Source organism: Hemitrygon akajei, chromosome 14 (genome assembly GCF_048418815.1).
Source record: "Hemitrygon akajei chromosome 14, sHemAka1.3, whole genome shotgun sequence".
NCBI classification, from domain to species: Eukaryota; Metazoa; Chordata; class Chondrichthyes; order Myliobatiformes; family Dasyatidae; genus Hemitrygon; species Hemitrygon akajei.
In genome coordinates, this window is record NC_133137.1 from 19,533,066 (window position 1) to 19,560,292 (window position 27,227).

A 27,227-nucleotide genomic window follows, 5' to 3' on the forward strand; every position below is an offset into this window, starting at 1 on the left:
TGCCTGAAGCCACAATTTTTACCACGAACCCAAATTAGACTAACTTTTGTTTTCTAATCCCAGGGGCTGTTGTTTTTCAGTTCACAGCATGAAACTGGATCAAGGGGTTTGTACACACAATAGTTTATACTGCCTTTATCAGCTATGGTCCTAAAGTTTAAGCTATCGTTGCTCAGCATATTTTCTTTACTAAATATCAGAGGGCACTCTATAATATGCATAACGTTATAATGGAATGCAGACCTTTTCTAGAATAAACTTTATATTTTTAAATAATTTTGCTTGAAGCATATACCAACATTCCATTGAATTTATAAATGTATTGAAGGCAACAGAGTCACATTGGTAAAGACAATGTGCTGCAAGATGAATGTATAACTTATTCCTTTCATATTTCAGTTAGGAATCATCTATTGATAGAACAGTGTTCTTGGATCCAATTCACTGTATTCAAAAATCCATATTGGGTCTTTTGGCAGCAACTTTGGAAATGTGCACTGAAGGCTAATAGTGTCTTTATGAGTCAGCCTACTTGACTTTCAGTCATCACTTCTTCATTTGCAGGGCCATCAGAATGGAAAACATTTCTTTCTCTTTCAAATAAGCTTTGAAACATTGAATACTAATTGCGATATTAGCAATATTATATTTCATAGCCAAAGGGGGAAAAAAGCAGTTTGTTACTATGTTACAGTAGTAACTTTTGTTTAACATAAAATAGACTGGCTTGGCTATGAGATGTCCTGGGGTATCTGGAGGACAAAAAGGCACTACATAAATCCAAATCTTCCTTCCATTTTCTCAATGCTTTCACCTTCCCAATATCCACCCCATCCACACCAATCAACGGGCACAGAATATGTTAATACTGTGTCCTGAACATTGTGAAAAGTTGTCAAGATATTTCTAAATGGTCTATGTAATTTGGAACTGGACCATGTAAATTTGAACTGCAAGGTCTGATATAGCAACACATTTTTCTAACTTTGCCAAACTTTAAAATGAATGTAATAGCCTGAGATAAATCTAATCTATTTTGTGTTAAGAAAATAGTCCCTTTATATTGCCTTGTATTTATTCCAGCTATCTCACAAGCTGTCTAACATAGATTCGGCTTGCAGTTAGAAGTTGGAAAGTTAATTGATTTTGCTTTCTATCTTGGTTGGGGAAACTGATATTGCATTGCAACACCTCTCAGTTTCCCTGGGATTTGCAGAGCATAACAAAAATGAGAATTTGCCATTTCTTACTTTACTTTCAGTGATGAGCTATTGAGGGTAATAGTTATACAGCATACAAATGGCCTTTCGGCTAGTCCTATATGTCTGTATTTAACCCATACTCTTCTCCATGTGCCTGTCCAAATACCTTTAAATGTTCTTAATGTACCGGCTGATGGCACAGTGACGTCAGTGCCGGACTCCAGAACGGAGGTTCCCAGGTTCAGATCCAGTCAGGCCATTCCCGAGTATGCTTTCCATCCGTGCCAAGTTGAGTGTTGAGCTCACAACTCAACCTCGTAAAATAAAGGAAAATACTGTGAAATGTCTGTGTGAGGAGTGGCACGCCACACAGTCTTTCATTCTGCGCCTTGTAAGGCATGAAAATGCCCAATGCTGGCCTCTCAGGCCTGAGTCGACATCATCATCAATGTACCTGCCTCAACTACTTCCCGTGGCAGTTCATTCCATATACTGACCACCTTCTGAGTTGCCCATCAGGTTCCTATTAAAATCTTTACCTTCTCATCTTAAACCTTTGCTTCTAGTTCTTGATTCAACACCCCTGGGGGGATGGGGAAAAACACTGTGTACGTTGGAATTGCACCAACCCTTGGGGTGCACCACTAGTCACAGGCCTCTAGTGTGTTTCTTAAATAAAACCTTCCATTGTCACGCTATGCTTCATGCCATCAAGTCAACTGTGTATCTGATTAGCTCAGTACAGAACCTTATCAAAGGTCTTATTGGTCCATATAGGCTACATCTACTGCTCTGCCCTTGTTGATGTACTTGCTAATGAAAGCAGTTATATTTCCTTTTCATGAGGTTAGTGAGAAGGATCTAAGCTCACTGTTTTTCATTGACAAGGTATGAATGTAGCTCTTGCAGATGTCTTGAAATTCCTAATTCCTTGGGGTGTACTTGGCATAAGTTACCATCAGTGCTTCATATAGTAATGCAAATTATGTTGCATGGTGAAGTTTATATATATGCAATTATATATAATATGAAATCTCTAAAACTGCAAATACTTTGGGGATTTTGCTTTAAGTTTTGTTTTTGCATGAAAGGAAATACAGTTGTATTTGCTTGAACTCCATTACAAGTATTTCAATTGTAAGCCCTCAAAGATGAGAAATATTGTTGGTCATCCATAGCTTATTTTAATATGTGTATATAACGCTATTGAATTGTAGTTTTCCAGCAGTTGTCTGAGTAGAATGTGCAGAGACTGGGCAAGTTGTTTGGTTCCTCGGGAGTGAAGTTTGATTGCTACAGGATGAGTAAATGCTCTTAAAATCAATTTGTTCTCTATGATCTATGTTTGTATCTAAGAAATTTGTATTCAGTGGTGATATTATAATAAAATGTGTCTTTATGCAATCAGGCTGTAATATAAGCATGAATTGGGGTTCATGTTCACGTGATACTAACTTTTTTGTATAAATGTGCTTGGAACAGTGTTATCATAACCTGCAAACTGGAATCATAAGACTGGGTTAACTTGCTGCAAGGCAGTACCCTCTATTTAATGAAAATGCAATTCTCTAGCAGTACTTGCTTGTTTTGGACAGATTTGATTCCAAACTGGTTTTGGACCAAATGCCAAGGAGTTAGGATATACGGAGAATGTACTTGGGTTTCTAGGGTGTGATTAGTGGTGTCCTCCAAAAATCCAAGCTGGAATCACAAGTATCCTTTAATTTATTATAACCTGGTGAAGCAATAAAGAGCACCCATTTCAGAACAACTTGCAAGTGTTGAAGCCACTGGATCATTTGGTTGACCTTACCAAACCAATCCTGGCATTATCCAGCCAAGAGACTCTTCAGACATATCAATTATAATGGTCTTCAAAGCAATCCAAGTGCTATACATCCTGTAGCTGATGTTTGTCAGGGGCTGTAAGGTACACCCTATCCTCATTATATGTGGGGGATATGTTCCTCACAGTCGATGCATAATGTGAATAATTATTTAAATGGAGAACATAGGGATGCATTCCAGAGGGTTTCCTAAATATGTTTTATCTATCATTTATTCACATTTTCATACCAATACGACACAAGCAGTATCACAAGGCAACATTTAGATTATATTTCATCAATTTAAGGTAATATTCAATGTAATAAATCATAGAAAGTTAATATACTAGGGTGTACAGTACCCACCAACAGTGGCAGGTGTGTTCGCTCCGGGAAATGAATGGTTGTTGTGGTGTCGGGCAGCTTTACATGGATAAGATGGACATCGAGCACAGCAAGGGATGAAGGAAGACTCACAGAACAGCAACAGGAGATGACACCGGTTTGAATAAAGTGGTGAGGGTTGTTTGCTTGGCAGCATTTTGTTTTTCAGCATAAATTTGCTTGTAGGGAAGAAGGGTTGACAGCAGGGAACAACTGAAATGCTGACTCCGTTCTAAACTTGGGTCTATGTCCATCACCATTTGTGCCAAGTGTTCTGACTTCCACCATTCCCTCACCGTTGGTAAACTCCCGGGATTTTCAAAATCTTCTGTTGCTTGCAGCATCTGAGAGATAGTTCACCGTTTAAAAAAAAAACTTGAATGTGGATCACACTTTGGTCGAGAGGTTGAATCAGCAATATTGTGTTAGGCGGCAGGAAATGCACTATTATATTACGATGAATGCTGCCCAAATGTTTAGGATGCGCTGGCGCATTGTCAAGCAACAGAAGAACTTTAAAGGCAAGATTCTGTTCCCGGTAGTAGCGTCCCAGAGTTGTGTTACCTTCAGCTGATGCCGTGCTGTTTATAATTTTCAACTTTTTTTCAAGTGTTAAAATGCTTCTCTGCCACTCGGCTGATGGCCCAGGACATGAAATCGGGCGCTTAGGAGGCATAGTTAAATATTTCAAGCACAAAATCACTGCACCATTAGGGTAAAACCAACAAAAGTTTAAGAGCGCAAGATCATGCATCCACAGCTTGCCAAAACCAATGCGAGACTGGCAAGAGTGAGACTGTGAGGCGCGCGCACGTGGACTTGTATCAGCGGCAAAGCAGTGCTCCTCGCATAACTGAGTTTTGGACGCATATAAGGAGATATTGGTAGAAATAAGTTACTTGCATAACTGTGAATCCGTATAGACTGAAGACGCATATAATGAGGATAGGGTGTCGATTCTGATATTATCCAAGAAGAGTATTCATTGTGTAGTCTTTGAGACTTTAAATAATATTTGTGTCAGTGTTTTTGTTGCACCTTCGTTTGGGATCAACTTAATGGATGTGGAATAATCGGTGGCCACTCCCATTGTATTGTTATCAGTTTCAGCTCAAGTGACTTGGATCTATCTGTGCCTTCTTGTAAGAGGAGGATTCCACTGGAGTGAGCTTTCCCAACTCACTTCATACCAATCATGCTTTTCCAGAGGTCCTTTTCAGAACCTGGCTCTGAAGTTACTTAGGCGATTCATTTTGATCCCTTTAGGATAGAACTTCCTCAAGATTTAAAAATCCTCTGTCACCTATAACTTTATGGATAACTACTGAGCCAAGAAGACTTTAGCCTCAGCCATCAAACTAAGTGGTCTAGATGATGCTCGCATATCGTTAAGTTCAAATCTTGAACACCAAGTAATTATTGACCTGTTAGTTGAGGTATATGTAAGCTTCTGCCTTGGAAAGAAAGCAGAGGTCCTCACCAATCTGCTACTGCTGCACAACTCTTCAGAAGTTCAGTAAAAAGACCTTTAAAAAAGAAAAGGGGCAATTTCTATATCTTGGGGTCATCCTCTTAGCAAAGGTATATAAGCATCCTCTTCAGATTACCTTTAGAAAAATAGAAAACCTCTAGTGCAATACAGGCCCTTCGGCCCACAAAGTTGTACTAAACATGTCCCTACCTCAGAAATTACTAGCTTACCTATAGCCCTCTATTTTACTAAGCTGCATGTATCTGTCTAAAAGCCTCTTAAAAGACCTTGTCATATCCACCTCCACCACCGTTGCCGGCAGCCCATTCCACGCATTCACCACTCTCTGAGTTTAAAAAAAAATCTTACCCCTGACATCTCCTCTGTACCTGCTCCCCAGCACCTTAAACCTGTGTCCTCTTGTGGCAATCATGTCAGCCCTGGGGAAAAAGCCTCTGACTATCCACACGATCAATGCCTCTCATCATCTTGTACACCTCTATTGGGTCACCTCTCATCCTCCTTCGCTCCAAGGAGAAAAGGCCAAGTTCACTCAACCTATTCTCATAAGGCATGCTCCCCAATCCAGGCAACATACTTGTAAATCTCCTCTGCACCCTTTCTATGGCTTCCACATCCTTCCTGTCGTGAGGCAACCAGAACTGAGCACAGTACTCCAAGTGGGGTCTGATCAGGGTCCTATATAGCTGCAACATTACCTCTCAGCTAAATTCAAATCCATGATTGATGAAAGCCATACGCCGCCTTAACCACAGAGTCAATCTGCGCAGCTGCTTTGAGCATCCTATGGACTCGGACCCCAAGATCCCTCTGATCCTCCACACTGCCAAGAGTCTTACCATTGAGGGAAAAAATGTTTCAAGAGCAAGACCCTAAACCTAGTACAAAGTTCGAGCTGCAATCATTCCACTTTCCTGCAGAATTTGAGACCTGGACTGGCTATAACTGGTGGAGAAAGTTGGTTTAAGCAGTCTCTGCAAAATCCACAGGCAAGATAAATTGAACCAAGATCTGCATTTTGTCCCATGCCAAAATCCCAGTCATCGAAGCTGCCAAAACAGACACTCTACTCTGAGTTCTGTCTGGACAAAAGATTATGAATGTAGAAGATGTTTACAAAGCCTCCTTGAAAAAGTGTAACATTCCCCCCCGTCTTGTCGGAATCCCTAAAACGCACACTCTCCAAATGGAGAAGGAGCATCAGGGATTACACTATTAACTTCAAATTGCTGTGTCAGGAGCATAAATGATGGAAGGGGCTGTCCACCTCCCAAACTTCCCACATGCTTTTCCCATTAAACACATGCTGCGTCATCTGTGAATCCCACATTTTCATCATTGGAACCGGAGTCAAAGCAACTCAACGTCAATCTTGAGCTTCACATTCAAGTTTGGTAATGGCAAACAAATTGGTGACATACTGTATTAGCTGTAGTCACAGGCATAAAATTGCATTGATAAAAGGTCAGTAATCACAGGTTTCAAGACAGGTAAATGTAAGGTTTTCCACTGGATGAAAAAGTTGGATAAATCTGAGTTTCTAACCCATATAATGGCACAGACGGTAATGGAGCAGTGAATAGATATCTACATGTACATCTCACTCAAGTGTAGTAGTCATGTATAAGGATAATCATTAGGATAGATTGGATATTGTCCTTTATAATGGGACATTTAAAATAAAAGAGGAGGTGGTTTTGCTTTAGTTGTGCAAAATCTTTGGTTTTGCTTAATGTAACGTTTAAAAAAAAATACAAAGAGTGCAATGCATATTCACCAGAATGTGACCAATACCTTAAACGTTGAACAATAAATTGAGATTACATTTGCTAAATTTGTATTCACTAAAATATTAACATTAGGGATTGATATGATTGAGTTTTTAGTACATTGAATGGAATGAAATGAGTAGAGAGACTCTTTCTGCTCATTGGAAGATTAGGACAAAAGTATGAAATCAGGGGCTGGCCTTTTAAAGGTGCAGTTTAGAAACACTTCTTCATACAAAGGGTAGCAGAAAGTTTTTTTAAAAAGACATACTGGGGGGAAAATCAATCATCTAAATGCCAAAAGTATTAAAACATTTACAGAGCTAAAGAGTATACTGTTTATGAAGTTAGTGTGCTTTATTAGGCAGAGTTTTGTGGAATAGCAGAATATTTCAGAGGCGATGAGTGGCTTATACCTTTCCCTGTCCTGTTCCACGTCTATTATAATCTGCTTCAGGTCCGTTATTTTATAATGTTTATTCAGCAACCCAGAATAGAGAAGTTGTCTGATTCTGCACATGACTGAGCCACAATGCAAACAGTTCAGGGAAGCACATAAAGTTATGGTTGGGACCCACTGGTTTTGGAAGTGAAGTAAGTGCTTCCTGACAGGTTGGCAGTAAACCAATAAAAGTCAGCTGAGAGTGTGTTAATAATCCAAAATTAGCAGGAATGGGTTATGTTATCCTTGCCTTTCAATTCCAAGCCTTGGTGTAATTCAGGTTGCTGAAAATACATGCTGATAATGGTGCAAGTCTGGGACTTCGGTGACTGAGCAAATTAATAGTCTAACCCAGTAGTTCCCAAACTTTTTTGCATTACCACCCCCTTGGGTCCCAGACCACATCCCTAGCACCCACCTTTCCCTTTCCATTACATAAAAGCTATAAAGAATTTTAATTTAGCTTGTCTAGTGAAAGAAAATAGGAACTGCAAATTTAAAGCAGTGACAAATAATTGCAAGAATCATTGAAAGCTATTTAAAGCTATAAATAAAATCATTTCTTTATTTAATTACAGGAAAAACAATTTTCATCAACAATTTTACAACGTACATTAGTAGTCCAGCTATTCACTACTTTATTGCTTTTTCACCTTTCAACGTGATGGATGGGCTTGGTGCAGTGATATCAGCTTCTCAACATCAGGTTGAATGTCACTCAGAAGGAGTCTTAGATTTCTACATTCAGTAATTTGCAGTTTGTTTCATTGCTTTGATAAAGTTGGGCAACTTCACTGAAACCACACTCCACTAAATTAGGTGTTGAAAAGGTAACAGAGCATCCTTTCTTCCCCAGTGCAGGAGAGCGCTCAGAAATTTCTTTCTGTAACCAGTTGTCTTGATATGATCTTTTTTGAATCTCTGCTTCAACTCAAAGTCATTTTGCAGCAAAATCAGTTCTTCCTTTATCCTTGTTAATTCCTCATTCAGGAGGGTTCAGGAATGGATTTATTACCCAATCTGGAATTTGGATCGAGAGAAGATCCTGAAATCTCTCTGACATGTCTTTATGTGGCTCACAGGATACTTGAAGACCATCATCTAGTGTTCTTTCTTTCTCTTCCAACTCATAGTGACTCAGAAATGAGAAGAAATTGGATAAAATGTGGAGATTGCTGATTTGATTTTGATAAGGTTCACATCATTTCCTTACAATTGAAGACTGATTTCAAAACTTAGTTGTCAGAATTACTCGCAATATCATGGCTAATATTCTTGAGTTGATTACTGAACAAAGCATTTGAATCTTAAAGGAATCATATCACAGTTTCAAAAAGTGTCGCAAGCAGTTCCCTTTTGCGAGCCATTTGACTTCAGCATACAAACAGCTCATCATGCTCAATACAAAATAGTCTCACAGTACAATCTCTCAAAATAGTCGAATTGAGAGCAATTCATTGAAAGGGACATGATCTTATTTACTGCTGTGATAACAGTATTTAATGATTTATGTAGCTGATCACTTAGGTTTTTTTGCGACAAAAAGTTGCCTGTCAATTACACCATGAATGTAATTATGTCAGGTGCAACTTTCCACAGTGATGTCCTGTCATTGATGATGCCCCAACTGTTTTACAAGCAAGAATGTTGATGTCTTCTCTTTGTAAAATTACTCATCAACCAAAATATTGATTTATTTTCGTATCTGTTTCTAGTCTCCCTTGCAAATGACAACTCTTGAACCATGCTTTCATCTTTCATGAAGCCAACATACCCAAGAAACAAAGATTCTTTTCAGTTCATTTCAGTTCTGGTCAACTCATTACAGGAGGGATGTGGATACTACAGAGACAGTGCAGAGGAGATTTACAAGGATGTTGTCTGGATTGGAGGGCATGCCCTATGAGAATAGGTTGAGTGAACTTAGCCTTTTCTCCTTGGAGTGACGAAGGATGATAGGTGACCTGATGTGTATAAGATGATGAGAGGCATTGATCATGTAGATAGCCAGAGGCTTTTACCCCTGGGCTGAAATAGCTAACATGAGGGGACATAGTTTTGAGGTGCTTGGAAGTAGGTGCAAGAGGGATGTCTGAGGTAAGTTTTTCATACAGAGAGTGGTAGATGAATGTAATGCACTGCCAGTGAAGGTGGTAGAGGTGGATACAATAGGGTCTTTCACTAGACTCCTAGATAGGTACATGGAGCTTAAAAAAATAGAAGGCTATGCGGTAGGGAAATTCTAGGCAGCTTCTCGAGTAGGTTATTGGTTGGCACAACATTGTGGGCCAAAGGGCCTGAAGTTTGCTGTAGATTTCTATGTTCTTTGTTCTATTCATTTCCTGGCAAATTTGACTCATCCAACTGCTGAGCAAATCCTATTGTCCTAAGTATGTTACACAATGTGCCTTCCACATTCTCAAACATTTCATCTACTTGTCTTTTGAACAGATTTATTGCTGAGCAGAATCACTTTAATTATTTGGTCTGGTGATTTACACCAAACCATACTCTGAACCTCCCTTACTGCTTGCAGAATCAGTTTTTCTCCAATTGTATTGGGCTTTCCAGATTTAGCAATTGAGGAGTGAAATGTTGTATGAAGCACGCAAACCATCACTGTTTTGGTGTAAAGTTGAAGGCAAACATGTTTTAAAGTGTTGTCAGTTTCTGAAAATGTTCACAAAGTGACTGAAGATATTTAAGGAGCCAGGACAGTTTCATTGTCTCATTTGAAAAAAATAAATCACACAGTAGACGCGTTGGCTCTTGTTGGTTGCTTGGTGCTGGTATAAATCCATATTTCAGATACTCCACACTATACTGTCTACACTTTTCCATTTGGTCTGTTTCTACCATTTTCATTATGGATTAAGAACCATAGTTGTCACCTATTGTGTAAGTTCAATCTCAAGCATTGCGATCAATAAAGGGAAATGTTATAATATCATCATAGCTCAAGCAAAACCGATATGAAGGTACCTAAAGTGGGGGCAGCGATAGCTCTGTTTGGTTGTGAGCCAGAGAAATGCTGTCAAGACCATTGGAAAGAGTAGATTCTGAACTTTAACCCATTGAAAGCCATACGCAAAATCACAGGAATTATGTTACTGCATTATCTCCTTCTGCCTGAGAAGTGACTTGGATCCACTCTAATTTGCCTACCAGAGCATCAGGTGCACAGCAGATGCCATCTCACTGGCTCTTCACTCAATCCTGGAACTTCTGGCCAGCAATGATTCATATATCAGGATGTTCTTTATCAACTACAGCTCAGTGTTCAGTACCATCATCCCCTCAAAACTAATCAATAAGCTTCAATATCTGCTTGTGCAATTAGATCCTCAATTTCCTGGACATCAGACAGTTCAGATTGGTAACAACATCTGCTCCATGATCTCCATCAGCACAGGTGCACCACAAGGCTGTGTGCTTAGCCCCCTGCTCTACTCACTTTACACTTATGACTGTGTAGCTAAGCACAACTCGAATGTCATACTCAAGTTCCCTGACAATATCACTGTCGTAGGCGGAATCAAAGTAGTTGATGAATCAGCACACAGGAGGGAGATTGAAAGTCTGGTTGAGTGGTGCCATAACAACAACCTCTTATTGTTATGCAAGACTAAGAAACTGATTATTGACTTCATTAAGAGGAAACCAGAAATCCATGCCTCAATCCTCCTTGGAAGATCAGAGGTGGAAAGGGTCAGCAATTTAAAATTCCTCAATGTTATAATTTCAGAGGACTCAGAAGGCAAATACAATAACAAAGAAACATGGCAGCGCCTCCACTTCCTTGGGAGTTTGTGAAGATTCAGCATGACATCTAAAACTTTGACGAATTTTATAGAACTGTAGTGGAGAGGAGAGTATATTGACAACCTGCATCACAGCCTGGTATGGAATGCAAATCCTACAAAACGTAGTAGATACAGCCCAGTCCATCACGGGTGAAGTACTCCCTACCATTGAACATATCTACACAAAGCATTATCGCAAGAAAGCAACGTCCATCATCAGGGACTCCCACCACCTAGGACGTGCTTTCTTCTCACTGCTTCCATCAGGAAGAAAGTCCAGGAGCCTCAGGACTCAGACCACCGGGTTCAGTATTGGATATTACTCCTCAACCACTGGGCCTTGAACTAAAGGGGATAACTTCATTCAATTTCACCTGCCCCATCATCGATATGTTCCCAGAAACCTATGGAACTCACTTTTAAGGACTCTTCATCTCATGTTCTGGATATTTATTGCTTATTTATTATTTATTTCTTTTTGTATTTACACAATTTGTTGTCTTTTGTCCAACTGGTTACTATTCTATTATGGATTTCTTGAGTAAGCCCACAGGAAAATGAATGTCTTGTGTTCTATATGGTGACATATATGTACTTTGATAATAACTTTACTTTGAACTTTGATTAGCGTATTGGAATCATACAAGCCAACAAGCAGTGAACAGCAACAATGTGCAGGCTGAGCCAGAGGTAACAGTTTTTTCAGACCAGATTTCTCACAATATGCCAAATACAGAAGTGTCACATTGTTTTTCAACAACTATAACACACTTAGAGCAAAGTCTAAGAGAATGGTGGGTTAGCAAGAGATGAGGTGATTACGTAGCACTGAGGATGAAATGCTTATAATCAGTCATTTATTTCTTCAATTATGTCTGTTATTCCTCAGCTGCCCAATTTGCTATTGAGCACCCCCTTTATTGAGCTCCTAACTTTTATCACCCCTCCCCCCCCCCCCCCCCCCCCCCCCCCGGGCTGATATTACCCACTTTGGGAGCCTAACTTGTACAATAGAGTAAGGATAAATTAATACAGAGAAGTTCATAGGGAAAGAAAAATTGGATTAAAAGATATATAAACGAAATATACAAGAAGCTTTTAAAAACAGAGCTTTCTATTTTAAAAGAAACTAAGGACTCATTGCATGACATTGAATGCTTTCCTCTTGGTCAAAGAAAATGAGTGATATTGCCAGTGTATAAATCTCATCCTTAAAATGGTCCTTCTGTGTCAAGGTAAATCATTTTAATGTTTATGTATTGCTGGCAAATCTATCATTTATTCATTATCCTTAGGTTCTCCTTGAGAAAGTGGTGGTGGTAAGCTGCTTGTTTAAATTACTGCAGTGAAAATCTTCTGTCAATGTGTTGGCAGGTAGTTGCAGGAACTTGATCCAATGAAGATGGAAGAACTAGTCTGGTCACGTATGACTCAGTATTTGCGGCTTGGGGAAGTGGGGTGCTGTGATTTGCTTATAATGATGTTACTGTTCTTGTCCTTTTTGATGGTAGAAGTCATGGATTTGGGAGCTGCTTTTTGAAGAATTGCTTCAGTGTTTTTTGTAGATGGTACTAAGGATTGCCAGCATCGGTTGTGGAGAGTGAATACATAAGCTAGTGGGCAGGTTGTCAAATATGAGGGCTTCTTTGTTCAGGATGGCATTCTGCATTGAAGTTTCCTATTTTTGATCTGCTGATGGTTTTGTGGAATGGAAGATATTGATGAAAATGTTTGGTCTAGCATTCTGTCCTTGGGAATCCCAACAGCCTCCATGCGTGATTGACCTTCCTATTTATGCTTGGTATGAATCCAGCAATTGAAGGGTGTTTCTCATCAACCATGTTGACTTCAGCTATGCTCATATTCCCTGGTTCAACGCTTGTCAATTGTGGTCTTGATATCAGGGGCAGTCATCCTTGCCACACCTCTGTACCTTTCAGCTCCATGGTCTATACTGGGACACCAGTGCTCTGTTCTGCACATCACTGACCCAATCATTACTGATAGCATGATCAGTGTCTCTTTTCATTATACTCGATCAACAAGGTAGACTGACTGGACAATAGTTATCATGATTGACATGGGCCTGGTTTATGTGATTGGGACACAGTGTTAGATAGATGCATTTTTATACCTGTAATGGAGCAGCTTTGTAACGGTTGTGTTTTGTTCACTTGCTTATCACAATGTAACTAAATTGATATTAGTATTAGAGGGGCTTTTGTTTAGTCATTATTTCATGGCATTTGTTCTAAAGTCTACTGGGGAGACCATAGTTTATGGCTTGTGTTAGTTTTCATTTGGGATTGAGGCACATATTAATCATTTGATGTCATCCAATTCTATCTCGGAATTCTGTTTTGAACTTATGGTTCCCAGTGCAATAAAACTACATCCATTTTTGTTTTCCCTTTTTTTATGTGATGTAGCTTTTGCTGGCAAGACTCTCATTCGTTATTTATCCCTGATTGCCCATGAACCAGTGGTGAGCTATAGTTCAAAGTCATTGCACTCTTTTTGATGGAAGTTTCTGCCATTGTCATTGGGAAGGGAATTAGGATTGGTATGCAGTGATGATGAGGAATGAGTGATTTATTTCTTAAGCCAGGAGATAATTTTGTGGCATCAACTTCATCTTGTATGTGATGTTGCCCATGCACCTGCTACCTTTGTCTTTAATTATAGAAATAACAAGTTTGTGATGTTGTCTCAAAGAATCCTAGGGGACTGTGCTATGCATTGTTTTTATTGTTCTCTAACATTACCTCACCACACCCCCCCCCCCCCCCCCACCCCCGGCTTTTATTGGTACATTTGCTTAACAGCTTCCTGTGCCAGGCACTCAAGAATCCCTTTTCTCAATGCTTGTACATAGGGGGGTTTACAACATGCAAAATTCATTGCGAGTGAGGGATAACCAAGAAAAGGCAATAGCTTTCCACTTCCCTATGGCACTGAAGAAGAAGAAGAAAGCCCTTAACTCCAGGTGGAGTCATCAAGACGCCGTCATGATGGCGTTTTTTAAGCAGGCTTTCTTGTTTTTATGAGGCCGAGTTGCTAGCTCGACGCTCAACCCAGCACGGATGGAAAATGTGCAAGGGAGCCAGCTGGATTTGAGCTCGGGCGCTGATGCCACTACACCACCAGCTGTCATCCCTATGGCACTGGGTGTACCCTATCCTTCAGAGCTACAAGCTTAAGGAATCCCCTTCCTCTTGCTACTGTCACATTTGTGGATTTTTCTGACATCATGCAAATCTTGAAGATCCATTCTTACAGAAATAACACAGCAATTTGTCAGTAACAACCCTGCCATATTACATTCCCATGAGACTTCCCAACAAAACCATTTTTTATTGCAACATTTATTCATAGTAATAGTCACTAGATGTAATTACACACAAAGATGCTTACAAATATCAGTTTAGAACTGAATGATCAATGGGCTGTAACTTGGGTTTGTCAGCTGTTTTCTTAGCAGTTTTGAGTCGGCATTACTGTACTACAGATGTGCATGTAGGCCCCTGCTGCTGACTTAGAATTTGATCGAGTTCAGTTTTCTGAATAATAATTTGGGAAGTGGATGATTGCAGCACACTTCCGTGGCAAGTTGCCCTATAATGTACAGTACTGGAAAATTGTGGAACAGAGTGGATTTTAGCAGCAGTACAAAGGTTATCCTGAGGTTAGGGAGACAATGAAATTGGATAAGTTGTTTGTTTTGCTTGGGCTGCAGTCAGTCACAGAAGAGACTGAGAGTTTCCCACACTGGAGAAGATGTACTAGTCTGACAATATTAATATGTTCTGGGACTTTCGAGGGACTGTTCCTAAGAAGGAAAAGTATTCAAGGTGCAAGATATTACAGATCTGGAGATGGTACAAATAACTAAATAATGGCTAATTTTTATTCTGCAGAATGAGGACTTTGGGGCACTTTGTTCTAGCAATATAACGCTGAGCTCAGTTCAATTAGCATTTAATTATTTTTGGTCCAATATATTTTTAGTTATTCACTCTGTCAGTAGGCAACAAACTTGAAGCTATGTTTATGGTGTACTCCAATCACAAACAAGAGAAAATCTGCAGATGCTGGAAATCTGAGCAATGCGCACACAAAATGTAGGAGGAACTCAGCAGGCCAGGCAGCATCTTGGAAAAGAGTACAGTTGATGTTTCGAGCTGAAACCCTTTGACAGGACTTATGGTGTACTGACACTTTTAAGACCACAGGGTTTCATTAATAAATAGATTGAAGTTGTTACGAAACCAGTTGTTTGATGAGTGAACTTTATTTGGCAGTTTCAGACTACAGCTCAACAATTTAGATTTAAAGGTTGTGTTATAACTGTGCCAAACATGGTATCGATGCATGGCGGGCTTGCAATTACAGACAGCCCTCAGTTTACCAACGCCCAACTTCTAGGCAGCAATGTCTACCAATGAGCTTGCATGATATTATTAGTTTCAAAAATCTGACATGTATTTGTTCTTACAAATGACAGAGCTCATCCCTCTCTCTTAACTTTTAATAGTTAGTCTTTCTTATCAGCCTAATGTTTTTTTGATGGTATTTATTACAAAAATGTGGAGATGTGGTTCTCATGGAGTAACTTTTGTTTGTTTTCTAACTCGTGTTATTTGGCCCAGTGCCTATGCCACATTTATGTTTTATATGAGCTAAAATTTAAGCAGAGCAACACACACAGCGTTGGAGGAACTTAGCAGGAGTACAGTCGATGTTTTGGGCTGAAACCCTTCGGCAGGATTTCCAGCATCTGCAAATTTCCTCTTATTTAAAATTTAAGCAGCCTGGTTTTCAGAGCCCATTTGAAGCAAATTTTTGGTGAACTTGTTTACAGAGGCACAGATGCACTTTATCATGTAATACAAAATGGAATATTTCGTTAGGCATCAGGTTATGAAAGATAGAGGGCAGCTTTATATTTTTTATTCTGTAATTCATCTTTGCTTACTAATGAATTAATCTTTGATCTAATTGTCCATCCTGTCTCATTCAACCTTTGGAATCAATATAAACTAATGTTAATTATGGACCACACGGATTCAGTCTCTTTAAAGTTCAAAGATCAAAGTAAATTTACTATCAAAGTACATAAGTCACCACTTACAACCCTGAGATTCATTTTCTTGCTTGCATATTCAATAAATCTCTGGAATAATAACTATAAAAGAATCAATGAAACACCACCCAAGTTGGGCGTTCAGCCAGAATACAGAAGACAACAAACTCTGCAAATACAAAAAGAAGGAAATAATAAATAAATAATCAGTAAATATCTACAACATGAGATGAAGAGTCCTTGAAAGTGAGTCCATTGGTTCTGGGAACATTTCAATGATGGGACAAGTGAGGTTATCCCCTTTGGTTCAAGAACCTGGTGGTGAGAGTCCTGAGGCTTCTTTACCACCTTCCTGATGGTAGCAGCAAGAAAAGAGCATGTCCTGGATGGTGGGGCTCCCTGATAGATATTGCTTTCCTGCCATAGTGTTTCATGTAGATGTGCTCATTGCTGGGAAGGGTGTTACCTGTGATCACTGTGATTTGCAAAATTTTCCATTCAAGGGCATTGGTGTTTCCATACCGGGCTGTGATGCAGGCAGTCAGAGTACTCACCATGAAACAGCTTTAGCAGTTTGTCAAAGTTTTAGATGGCGTGCCAAATCTCCATAAACTCCTCAGGAAGTAGAGGCGCTGCTGTGCTTTATTCGTAATTGCACTTGCACGCTGAGCCCAGGTCCTCCGAAGTAATAATGCAGAGGAATTTAAAGTCAAGTTACTGTGATTTTTTTTTAAACCAAAATTTAGCAAGGTTCTATGTGTATGAGCAGGAAATATCTGGATAGTTCTTATTCCAGGGAACTAGAGAGCTAGACTGAACATGATAGCTGAACTGGAAGAAAGAAATTGTCCATTTTCACACTAGCATTTTCAGCGAATATGTCAGTGAATCATATTGATGAGTCATAAAGATACGATTGAAGTATGCTGATAATAAAACAAAAGTGTGGTTGGTGACAGCTATAGGATAGCCATCTGCTTATTGGTCTTCATCTTGTTTCTTTTTGATACTTAGCAGAATGCAAAACTTTTCACCACTTGTGATATTTTTGTTCACTCTTGGTCAGTTTTATAATGGTTTTGGCCTGTATCATGTTCATTGTCACATCAGAAATTCAGGGCCTCCTACCTTCTCAACAGCCTTGTATGGCTAAGAGAATAGCATAAATTAGGTGGTGCTTATACATAAGCAATTTTCAATCTGTGGGATTTTGGCAGCTGCTGAGAATCAAACAAAACTAATCGTAAAATTCATCATTGTTTAACATCCTTCATTTTATGATCTCTCAACATCTCCATTTAAGCAGCATAATCCCTCACTTAGCTTTTGTTTTCTGTTCCTGATCTCTTAGTATTTTTCTCTCTGTCAAGGAATTTTCATTTGTAAAGAAAATTGATAGCTTGGGGGTAGTGTTGAGCAATGGCAGGCAGATTTTTAATTCTTGTCAGCAGCATCTTTTCTGGAACTCTGGTGTCATTTCAAGTTCTCCTTAATAATATAACAGCCTGAGGCTGTGACAATATATTATAAATAAACATGACTTGCTTTAAGCATCATGTTTCCTTTTGACACTTCTGTGGCCTAAATTTGTTTTAGAACAATTATTACAACTGGATGTACATTATTAAGCAATACATTTTTATCGATTTGGTCATTTAATTTTGATATTGATTACTCTTTGACTTTAAACTTAATCAGTTGCCTACGCATTATATGCCCAACATCCTATCAAAGCAAAATACCATAAAGGCAAACATGAGGAAATCTGCAGATGCTGGAAATTCAAGCAACACACACAAAATGCTGGTTGAACGCAGCAGGCCAGGCAGCATCTATAGGGAGAAGTGCTGTCGACGTTTCGGGCCGAGACCCTTAGTCCGAAACGTCGACAGCACTTCTCCTTGTAGATGCTGCCTGGCCTGCTGTGTTCCACCAGCATTTTGTGTGTGTTGCTAACATAAAGGCACTCTTAACAACCACTGTAGGAAAACTTGCTGTCAAGCATCATTAACTTGACTTTCTCTTTCATCTGTTTTATATATCTATATCAACAACCAAATTGCTTTTCTTTCAGGTTACTGATAAATCATCAACATGGGTCCCAATGAATGAGAATATGCTATTCCATTCCAACATTACTGGCTTTAAAGTTTAATGATGGAACTGACAAATTATAAATCCTTACTTGATTATTGCTGATCTATTAGACTTGTAACAATGATCAGAGAGGCACAGCGCAAATCTGTATTTGCTGGCAAGTAACCTTTATTGTTTCAACTAAAAAGCACGTGGTTTCTCGAACTGACTACCTGTGTGCACACCATCTATAATTCCCCGACCCTCCATGAACAGTCAATGAAGAGAAAAGGTATCACCCGGGAAAGGAGTCTACGCTGGCCTGGCGTTCCTCATGGTCCCAAACTCCACGTGTCTGTGGGGTCCTCCTCATCTGCAATGGTTGGTCTCTGGTTGAGGAGAGTTATCACCATGGCGTACTTGGAGCTCCTGACTCTATAGTGTTCCTCATCAGGTGAAATGAGAGATCTCCAGCCCATTGGCTTATGGTCACCTGACCCTCCTGGGTCACCTTCTTACTGGCTGCAGTCCAGGGCTACAACCAACATTGTTCTATATTTCAGACCCCAGCCTTGTGTATTTGTTCCTTTCTAATCTAGCTGTCCAAACCAGCAAACTAGGCAATCTAGACACTGAGTCTAATGAGATTACAGGTAGCTTCTTTGATAGTTCTGGCACTTTACATAATAAATGGCTACTCATCTAAGAATTGTCTCAGGTTTAGCAGGTTATTACATGAAGCTACTTGTGTCCACATTTAATTGTTCTGATTAGATTATCCCAGAGCAAGAGTCAACCTGGAGTTCACAGAATGGTGGTGTTGGGGGGGGGGGGGGGGGGGCAAAGTCATTTGGTTTGTCTGCTTCCCCTGTCCTTAATTTACTGAATCCACTAATTTGTAGATTGTAATTCTTTTTGTCAACTTCCTCTGTCCTTGATTCATTCAAATCCACTAATTTGTAAACTGTAGTCCCTTCTGGCCAACAACTGCCTTGAATTAAATTATTTTCCCATATGTGAAATACACTGGTGGTTTAGCTGGTTACTCTTAAAATAAAGTTTTAATTTCTATTAAAGTGACTCCAATGATGTGCAAATGTATGCATGGTTACATATTGGGATTTTGTCACTTAGAAGGGAAGAATATATCTTCACAAAATTTCAAGCAAGCTCTTTTATTTGTATTTCTATTGCAGTAACTTTAGGACTGAGTTGAACTTTAATAATTTTGGCAGTTATTGCAAATAGTAAAAAGTGCAGATGCTGTATGTAACACGGATCTGATCCATAATTAGATTTAAGCAAAGATTTTCCTTGAAAAGCACTAACTCTTGATGTTTGTTTGGCATTTCTGTAGGTTGGTGGTACCAAAGCAGGAGTGGTGCGCTTCTTAGGAGAAACTGATTTTGCTAAGGGGGAGTGGTGTGGAGTGGAACTGGATGAACCCCTCGGAAAGAATGATGGAGCTGTGGCTGGAACGAGGTTTGCTTTGTTTAAGACTGAGCTCTTTGAAAGCGTGTCATTTGTGAAGCATCACACAATTTTCACAATAGAGATTAATAGTTGACAATTTTGAAGGTTATAAATTGAGATATGTAGCTAGAAGTTTGTTTTGAACTGTATATTGAAAGAATAATTCATTTCACAGAATATGTTTGCATGTTATGCTTTTAATGAGAATATTTTCACAATCGATCATATAACAAAAATATCTCAGATGAGTGCAAAATAATGATTCTTAGTTATATAAGCAATTATTTAGCAAATAACATCATTGCTGATGTCAAATAACAGCATGTAAATGAACCATTAAAAGCAAGAGTTTTAATTTCTTGTGCAAATTGAATGAAATCATTGCACAAATGGCATTAGGATGAATTAGTTCTTATTGCCAAAATGGCAGATGTTTATTCCAAGGCCAGAAAAGGGAATACAGTAAAAGTCACTTCATCTGGCACATTTGGGGCTTTGAAGTTGACAAACTGATTGGTTTTTTGGACTAATAAATGGTATTCCTATCAATGTCGCAGCACTCTTTTAATTCACTTTTTTAAGATGTCACATGCTGTATAATAAAATTTTCTGTGAACCTGATGAGTTTTATGGGAGCCTAGGAACTGGGGCCCCAGTTACCTTCAAGGAAGCAGCATCTGGTGAGCTGGATGCCACACTGTTATGATTTCCAAATACAGTGGATTCCGGTTAATTGGGACACATCGGGAGTACATTTTTAATGGAAGTGGTTGAAAAGGTTTAATGAAGACAAACTTCTGTTTAACTGAGTAACAAATTATGTAACAAATTAGAATATTACCAGTACTATGACAATACTATAAAACTGTATTAGTTCCTAATAGTTATCAACAGAGCAATTCATCCGGGGTACACTGTTGTGTATGGGGTGTCCAGGGAGGGGTAGCATCTCTGGCAAAAGAGCTTGATGTGACCATTCTGGGCAGTTCACTCACCTTTGGTCTCCACTGGACACTCAGCTTTCATCTATGGCTCTAAGTAACTGTTTGCATGCAATAACAGCCACACCCCCTGTACCAGGTAGGCCAAACCAGGTTAGGGTAGCCAGTGGGCCTATACCCTGGTGAAATAGGAACATGCCTGTCCTATCATGTGAAGCCAGATCTGGCAAACTGGGCAGATGAGATCAACAGTGAAAACCAAAGCAGATGATAAGGCACAAATTTTTTTTTTAACAAAACTATAAAAAGTTTATTTACAACACATATACACAAGGTACAGACATTCAACATTTACAAGTCAGTAAGTATACTCAGAATAAAATATGGTTACTACCGTCTGTAAAACAGTCAATACCCCAGGGGGTCCACCGCTCCTGGAATTTCCCCACTGTACCCATTGTGACCACATGCTCCCTCTCCAAGGACAGCTGGGTACAAACATATCCTTAGAAATGGAGCAGGCAGTCGGCCCGGGCAGCACCCACCACTTTCCACTGCATCGACCCATGAATGACCATCTTGACCAAACCCAGGAGTAAGCCCACCGGGAGATTCTCTTCACGCCCCACCTTTTCTAAACTGGGTGCCTATATATGAGGAGTACAGGACTAAAGTGCAACCAGAACCTCAGCAGCAGCTCCTTGAGAAACTCAAAGAGGGGGATGAAAATCGTGGTTATCCACTGCAACCAAGGAGGACCCCAGTTAGTGATGACTACTTGTACCACTGGACCCAGACATCCAAGGACAAGAGTGGAACTGTCCATTGCAATGGCTTTTCCACTTTTTAAAAATTCTCCTGCACAGGTTTCACTGTCATAATTGGATACAAAAGACAACCAACATGCAGCCATCTTCTTTTGATAGACTGTAAATGAACAAAATCAGCACAAACGCCTAGTGTAGAAAATGGACCATCTTCGTAAAATGCTTTCAGCGATTGCATCCTCCAAATCTTCAGTTTTGCTGCAACATTCAAGATGATTATCGATACCTTCAAATTCTTGTTTCTAACTTGATGAAATAGTAAAATATAGTTTCATTTTCACTCCCAGCCTTTTCTGGCATCTCCAAGCCTAAATGCTTCAAACCACAATGAGCAAAACGGTTCTGAATTGTCTTGCTGCTTATTTCTTGCCAATTGTCAGTGACAGAAAACACTGGTTTTTGAATATGAGCGCATGCAAATGACACTATTTAAAAATTGATTGCTCTAAGCATGGTGGAGTATCTAATGGCTGCACAAGTTAATGCGACTGACACCAGTTAGAAACTGTTTAGCAACAGTTCCCATCCTAATTAAGTAGTATTGTGTCCCAAATAAATTAAGGGAATCCTGTTTATTTTCTCGGTTAGTTTTTATTCTTCAAGAATTGTCCCAAATAAGCAGCTGCCCTGATTATCTGATGGCCCAATTAACAGAAATCTGCTGTAATTGAATAGCAGATTATATTGTATTTTGAATTCTTAATATTTAATTTTAGACATTGCTAGATCCAAAGCGCCGTGCATTCGGGAGCTAAGTGGTCCATGACTTTAGTCCGACCATGTTAATGATAAATAGTTGGATAAGATCTACAGAAGCACAATGGAAACAAGAAGGAAATACAGAAAACTTATGATATAGAAGAAGGATGGTCTGCTTGGTGTATCCATACCAGTGGATACACTAAACTGCATTGAGATTTTCTACTCGTTCCTCTTCCAGACCTCCTGCATCCTTTGAGTGAGACCAAAATACCTCTTCATCCCTTCTTTAATCTTTCTACTATTTATCCCAGTTTTGACCATGTCCTGTTTACTGTCTCCTCATGATTTTCTGTACCTTCCTCTTTTCTAAAGGGAACAGCATCAGCTTATTCCATCATTTTTTCTTGCTAAAAATTTTTTACATCTTACAAGTGCAAAAACACTAGGGGAATAGCAATGAGGGAGTTTAACCATCCTAATATTAAGTGGGATTATCATGCTCCCTATTTTTATGCAGAGTAAGATTGGCCTTAAACGAGCCTAACAAAAAGAATAACTAAAATTGGGTCTTGTTATGTTAAATATAATTGAGCTAAGATTTCTATTGTAAATTCTTAGTCTATTAATAATCACTTCACTTGCCTAACCTCTTTCTCTAAAACTAAATCCTCAATTATGTTTGGCTTGTCAGGTAATGGCTAAAAATAAAGTTATCACAAATTATCTTCACTTTATATTGTTAACACAATCCCACTTAATATTAGGATGGTTAAACTCCCTCATTGTTATTCCCCTAGTGTTTTTGCACTTGTCATAAATTTGTTCTTCTGTTTGCCTCAGATAGTTTAGGTGTCCACCACAGCCACCTATCTGTGTAGTTGCCCCTTTCCTTATTCTTTGACTTTATATTAGCCTCATTTGATGATCCTTCAAATATACCATCCTTCCCAATGCTGTAATCGTTTCCTCAACTGATTTTTATCCCCTCTGTTGTCGGAAGACCCCATGAACAGGAGTGTTAAGATACCATAAGCCATGCTTCAGAAATAACTGGAATATCATTTGCCACATTCACTGCACACCTTGCATTTATATATAAAGCTTTAAACACATTCAGTTTGCTTTTTTTATTTCACTTTCTAAAATTATCTAAATATGACAAATAACTAGGATTAAGACATTTGGAGAGGAAAGATTTCTTTAAATAGGTTTTATCAAGTGCTAAAATACAACTTTAACTGTGTGACTTGCGTCTTTCATTGTCAGCAAGAGCCTTGAATTTATTTTGAACCAGTTTTCTGATACATTGTGGTAAATTCGCTGCATTATCATGATGGGTTTAGAAAGTCTGTTTTGATTTCCATATCTTGAGAACCTCTGAGATGAGAGAAATAAACACTGGGGCTGAATGTGCCATAAATGTAAAGGTATCAGCAATTCCTAACCCAAAATTTTTAAATCTTTGAATGGACTGAATCCTGATGCTGTTGTGACTTACAAGTTTTGGATATTTCTCTGGTGAATTAGTGAAGCAATTGAATGAATTATTAAACAGTCAAAAAAAGAGAGAGTTCATTAAGCTTTGAAAAGGAAGGTGAGCATTTACAGTTTATCATGCATTTTCACAACTGGACCCAAACTACTTCCCACTCATTAAGTTCTTGAAATGTTGTCATTTTGTATTAGATGATCAATTAAATAATAACTATGTTTGGGAACAGATAACATCTTTGTTTTAAATCAAAGATTCTGGTATGTTGTCTCACCTGGGGAGAAGGGGGGTAAAATTATCTCACTGTATAACACTCCTTTGGTACTGCATTTAAGCCTTGGTCATATATACTGCTGAATGCCTGGAGAAAGCTTAAAAACATGAACTAATAAGAGAGACCAGTGTGCTACAGCTGAAGAAAGATTTGCTACTTGTTGCTGTATCATTGCTCTAGTGGCCTGGGTTCAATACGTAGTTATGTTCTTTGTAGAACATGTAACTTCTCCCATTGGCCGTATAGGTTTTCCTCAGGTGCCTCACTTTCTTTCCATTTCCCAATGACATGCTGATAGTTCAAATGGCTGCTGTAAATTGCCTTCATGTAGGTTGATGTAAAAGGTGGAGGATACAGGAAAATAAATGGGGATGGGAGCAACAGGAGTGATGTGAGAGCTAACATGGAGTCTGTAGTTAAATACCTTTCTTTGATGTCCTAAGAGAAGTGTAATCTTTAAAAGTATATTTGTGAATTGCTGATTTTGACCAGTAAGGCTCACCCAGGTTAGTTTTTGAATAAAATGTTCATAAACAAAGAGAATAAGTAATGCAAGTTGCACCTGAATGAAGTCTTAAAGCTACAAATATAAATTAACATAAAAGATGTTATGGCAGTGAGCATTTGTATATTTTGTGGCAGAAGTCTTGGGTCATTATACCACTATATAGTGTGAACACTTTCAGTATTGATGGCTAATTTTACTAATCCATTATTTCAACAATACAAATTTTAGAATTGTTTTAAAGATTTTATACACTATTATTACTAACCCCTCTTTTACTGGCTTACATTAGATAAGTTTCAAAGTATACAAATATAAGAAAAATATAAAAGTATCTGTTTTATTTTTGCTTTAGATACTTTCAGTGCCAGGCAAAGTATGGTCTTTTTGCACCAGTTCATAAAGTTACCAAAATTGGATTTCCCTCAACAACACCAGCTAAAGCCAAGACAACTGTACGAAAAGTAGTAACTACCCCATCGAATCTCAAGCGGAGTCCTAGTGCATCATCCATCAGCTCTTTAAGCTCTGTAGCATCTTCCATCAGTGGTAGACCTAGTCGATCAGGATTGGTAAGAAATTCAACTGATGCCAAAAGTTGTTTAATCTATCCTGGGGGTGGTGAGGGGGGTGCTTTGCAAGATGTTTAATGTGAAAATTTCAGAGAAGTGTACAAATTCTTCCTGATCCTCTCATTTTGAAGAATTATTTCTAAGGTGTTTAAAGAGTAGAGAAGAATGAGATGGGAAAATTAGCAACAAAAAAGGGGTGAGAGGAGAGAATCAGCACAAGGCCTTTGGGATAGATAAACTAGAAAGAAAAGGGTGGGGGATGCAGAGAGATGTGAGAGAGGAGGTGAGAATATAAAATATGAGGGCAGGAATCGGGGAAGATGGAAGAGGTGGGAGATTCAGAGAAATGGGTAAAGGTGTGAGAAGAACTGGGGAGTGTGGAGCAAAATGGGGGGAAAGAATAAAAAGGAATGGAATTGGAAGAGAAAAAAGGATGCATTGGAAGGGAGCAGGGGAAACTAGAGTTTACAGCAGGAAGGTTGGGGAAGTACACTGATTAACCTCAAGTGTTGGGTTGCAAAACTATTTTAGATTTGACACTAGGGAACCAATCAATGATTTGAAGAGCAAGGGACATTATTTACGTGAATAAGGAACATTGGCACATCAGAGATCCATTTTTCTTATCAGATCAGTAGATTTTTCCAACCAACTAAATAAGTTATGAGACATTTTAAGTGAGTATTTTTCATTCTATACTGTGGTAGAGAAAATCACTTTATAGGAGAGAAGACAATTTAAGTGCACAAGGGGAAAATTAAATTTTGCAATCAAAAATAAATGCGGTAATAAATGAACTTAACTATTGTTCTAATAAATGGGGTGCCAATTTTTTTTCTTCAGCTAACAGAAACCTCTTCACGTTATGCAAGGAAAATATCAGGCACCACCGCATTACAGGAGGCTTTGAAGGAGAAGCAGCAGCACATTGAGCAGTTGCTGGCTGAGCGAGACCTGGAAAGAGCAGAGGTTGCCAAGGCAACGAGCCACGTGGGAGAAATCGAACAGGAGCTCACGTTACTTCGGACAGGTCACGAACAGGTAAAAGCTTAATGAAACCGTAAGCTTAATTGACAAGTAATAATTTCTTAAAGGTACAATAGAAATTGGATTATAAAGATCTAATTACTGTAAAATAGCTAGCATAAAAGATAGAGGTGAGAATAGATTTGTGGTGCAAAATGCTATTAGGCGAGATTTACCCATGATTTATTTCATCGAGAGTTTACATGTATTTTCCCAGAGTGTGTCTGTTTTATTTGGAGGAAAATGGTGGCTTCATGTGAGCTAACAGTATTGGTGTCCAATTCAGTGTAATGGATCTTTGCCCAAATTTATCTAACACTTTCCTCACCTCCAAACCCACCAACCAGTTTTCCTTGTCGATTGCCAGAGTGGGAAGATTCGCTCTAGGTAGGTGTAGCCACAAGAAGCTGCAGATGCTGGAATCGAGAGCAAAAAAGAAAGGTGTAATTGATAAAGGAAGCAGTGAAAGAAGTCAAATCTGTCTGACAAAATAATTGGAACACAAACATAACAACCTGTAATTCATCAGAGAAACAATTGGAGACCTATTGACAACACTGTTGTCCCAAGCACTGATACCAGCTAATACAGTATATTCCGGTATCAACAGGAGACTGCAAGTAAATAAGCAGCATTCATCTCAAGATTGGTGAGGCTATAGTGAATGAACCACCATGTCAATCAATCCAGTGTTTCCTCTTCATCATTCTTGTCCCTTAATATAATGGCAACACAAATGCTAGTGCTGCAAGGAAATTGACACTAAAGAACTCAAAGACCCCATAAATAAAATTCTCAATCAACGGCTCATGAACAAACAGCTGACTCTTAATTGGAAGGAACTGCAAAAATTTTCACATTCCCTAAACTACCCTGACATTCACTCTAACTGATACTTGGAAAGAGATTGGAACATAGCAGGCCAGGCAGCATCTATAAGGAGAAGCACTGTCGACATTTCAGGCCGAGATCCTTCGTTAGGACTAACTGAAAGGAGAGTATCTCTCCTTTCAGTTAGTCCTGACGAAGGGTCTCGGCCCAAAATGTCGACAGTGCTTCTCCTTATAGATGCTGCCTGGCCTGCTGTGTTCCACCAGCATTTTGTGTGTGTTGTTTGAATTTCCAGCATCTGCAGATTTCCTCGTGTTTGCTCTTGGAAAGAGATTTTTGGCTTTTCTACTGCTGAGAACCAAACCTGGTTTGATGAAATTGGCCTGGATATCATTGTCATAATTTAAAAAGATTCTTTGGCTTGAAATGCGATCATGTCACAAGGTGGAAGAAAACAGATTTATGGACATCTGAAGGCAAAGTACCAACAAAAGAACAGACTGTGAA

General features: G+C 39.0%; 1 protein-coding gene across 5 annotated transcripts in view; it reads left to right on the plus strand.

Annotated features, from left to right (window-relative positions):
- The window catches only part of clip1a (CAP-GLY domain containing linker protein 1a), a 160,354-nt gene that overhangs the window by 50,051 nt on the left and 83,076 nt on the right, over positions 1-27,227 (plus strand). For all 5 annotated transcript variants that reach the window (XM_073065546.1, XM_073065547.1, XM_073065550.1 and 2 more), the window contains 3 exons: positions 19,435-19,559; positions 24,647-24,863; positions 25,707-25,904. In XM_073065546.1, coding sequence (XP_072921647.1) covers positions 19,435-19,559; positions 24,647-24,863; positions 25,707-25,904 — 540 coding nt within the window. The remainder of the gene's footprint in view (positions 1-19,434; positions 19,560-24,646; positions 24,864-25,706; positions 25,905-27,227) is intronic.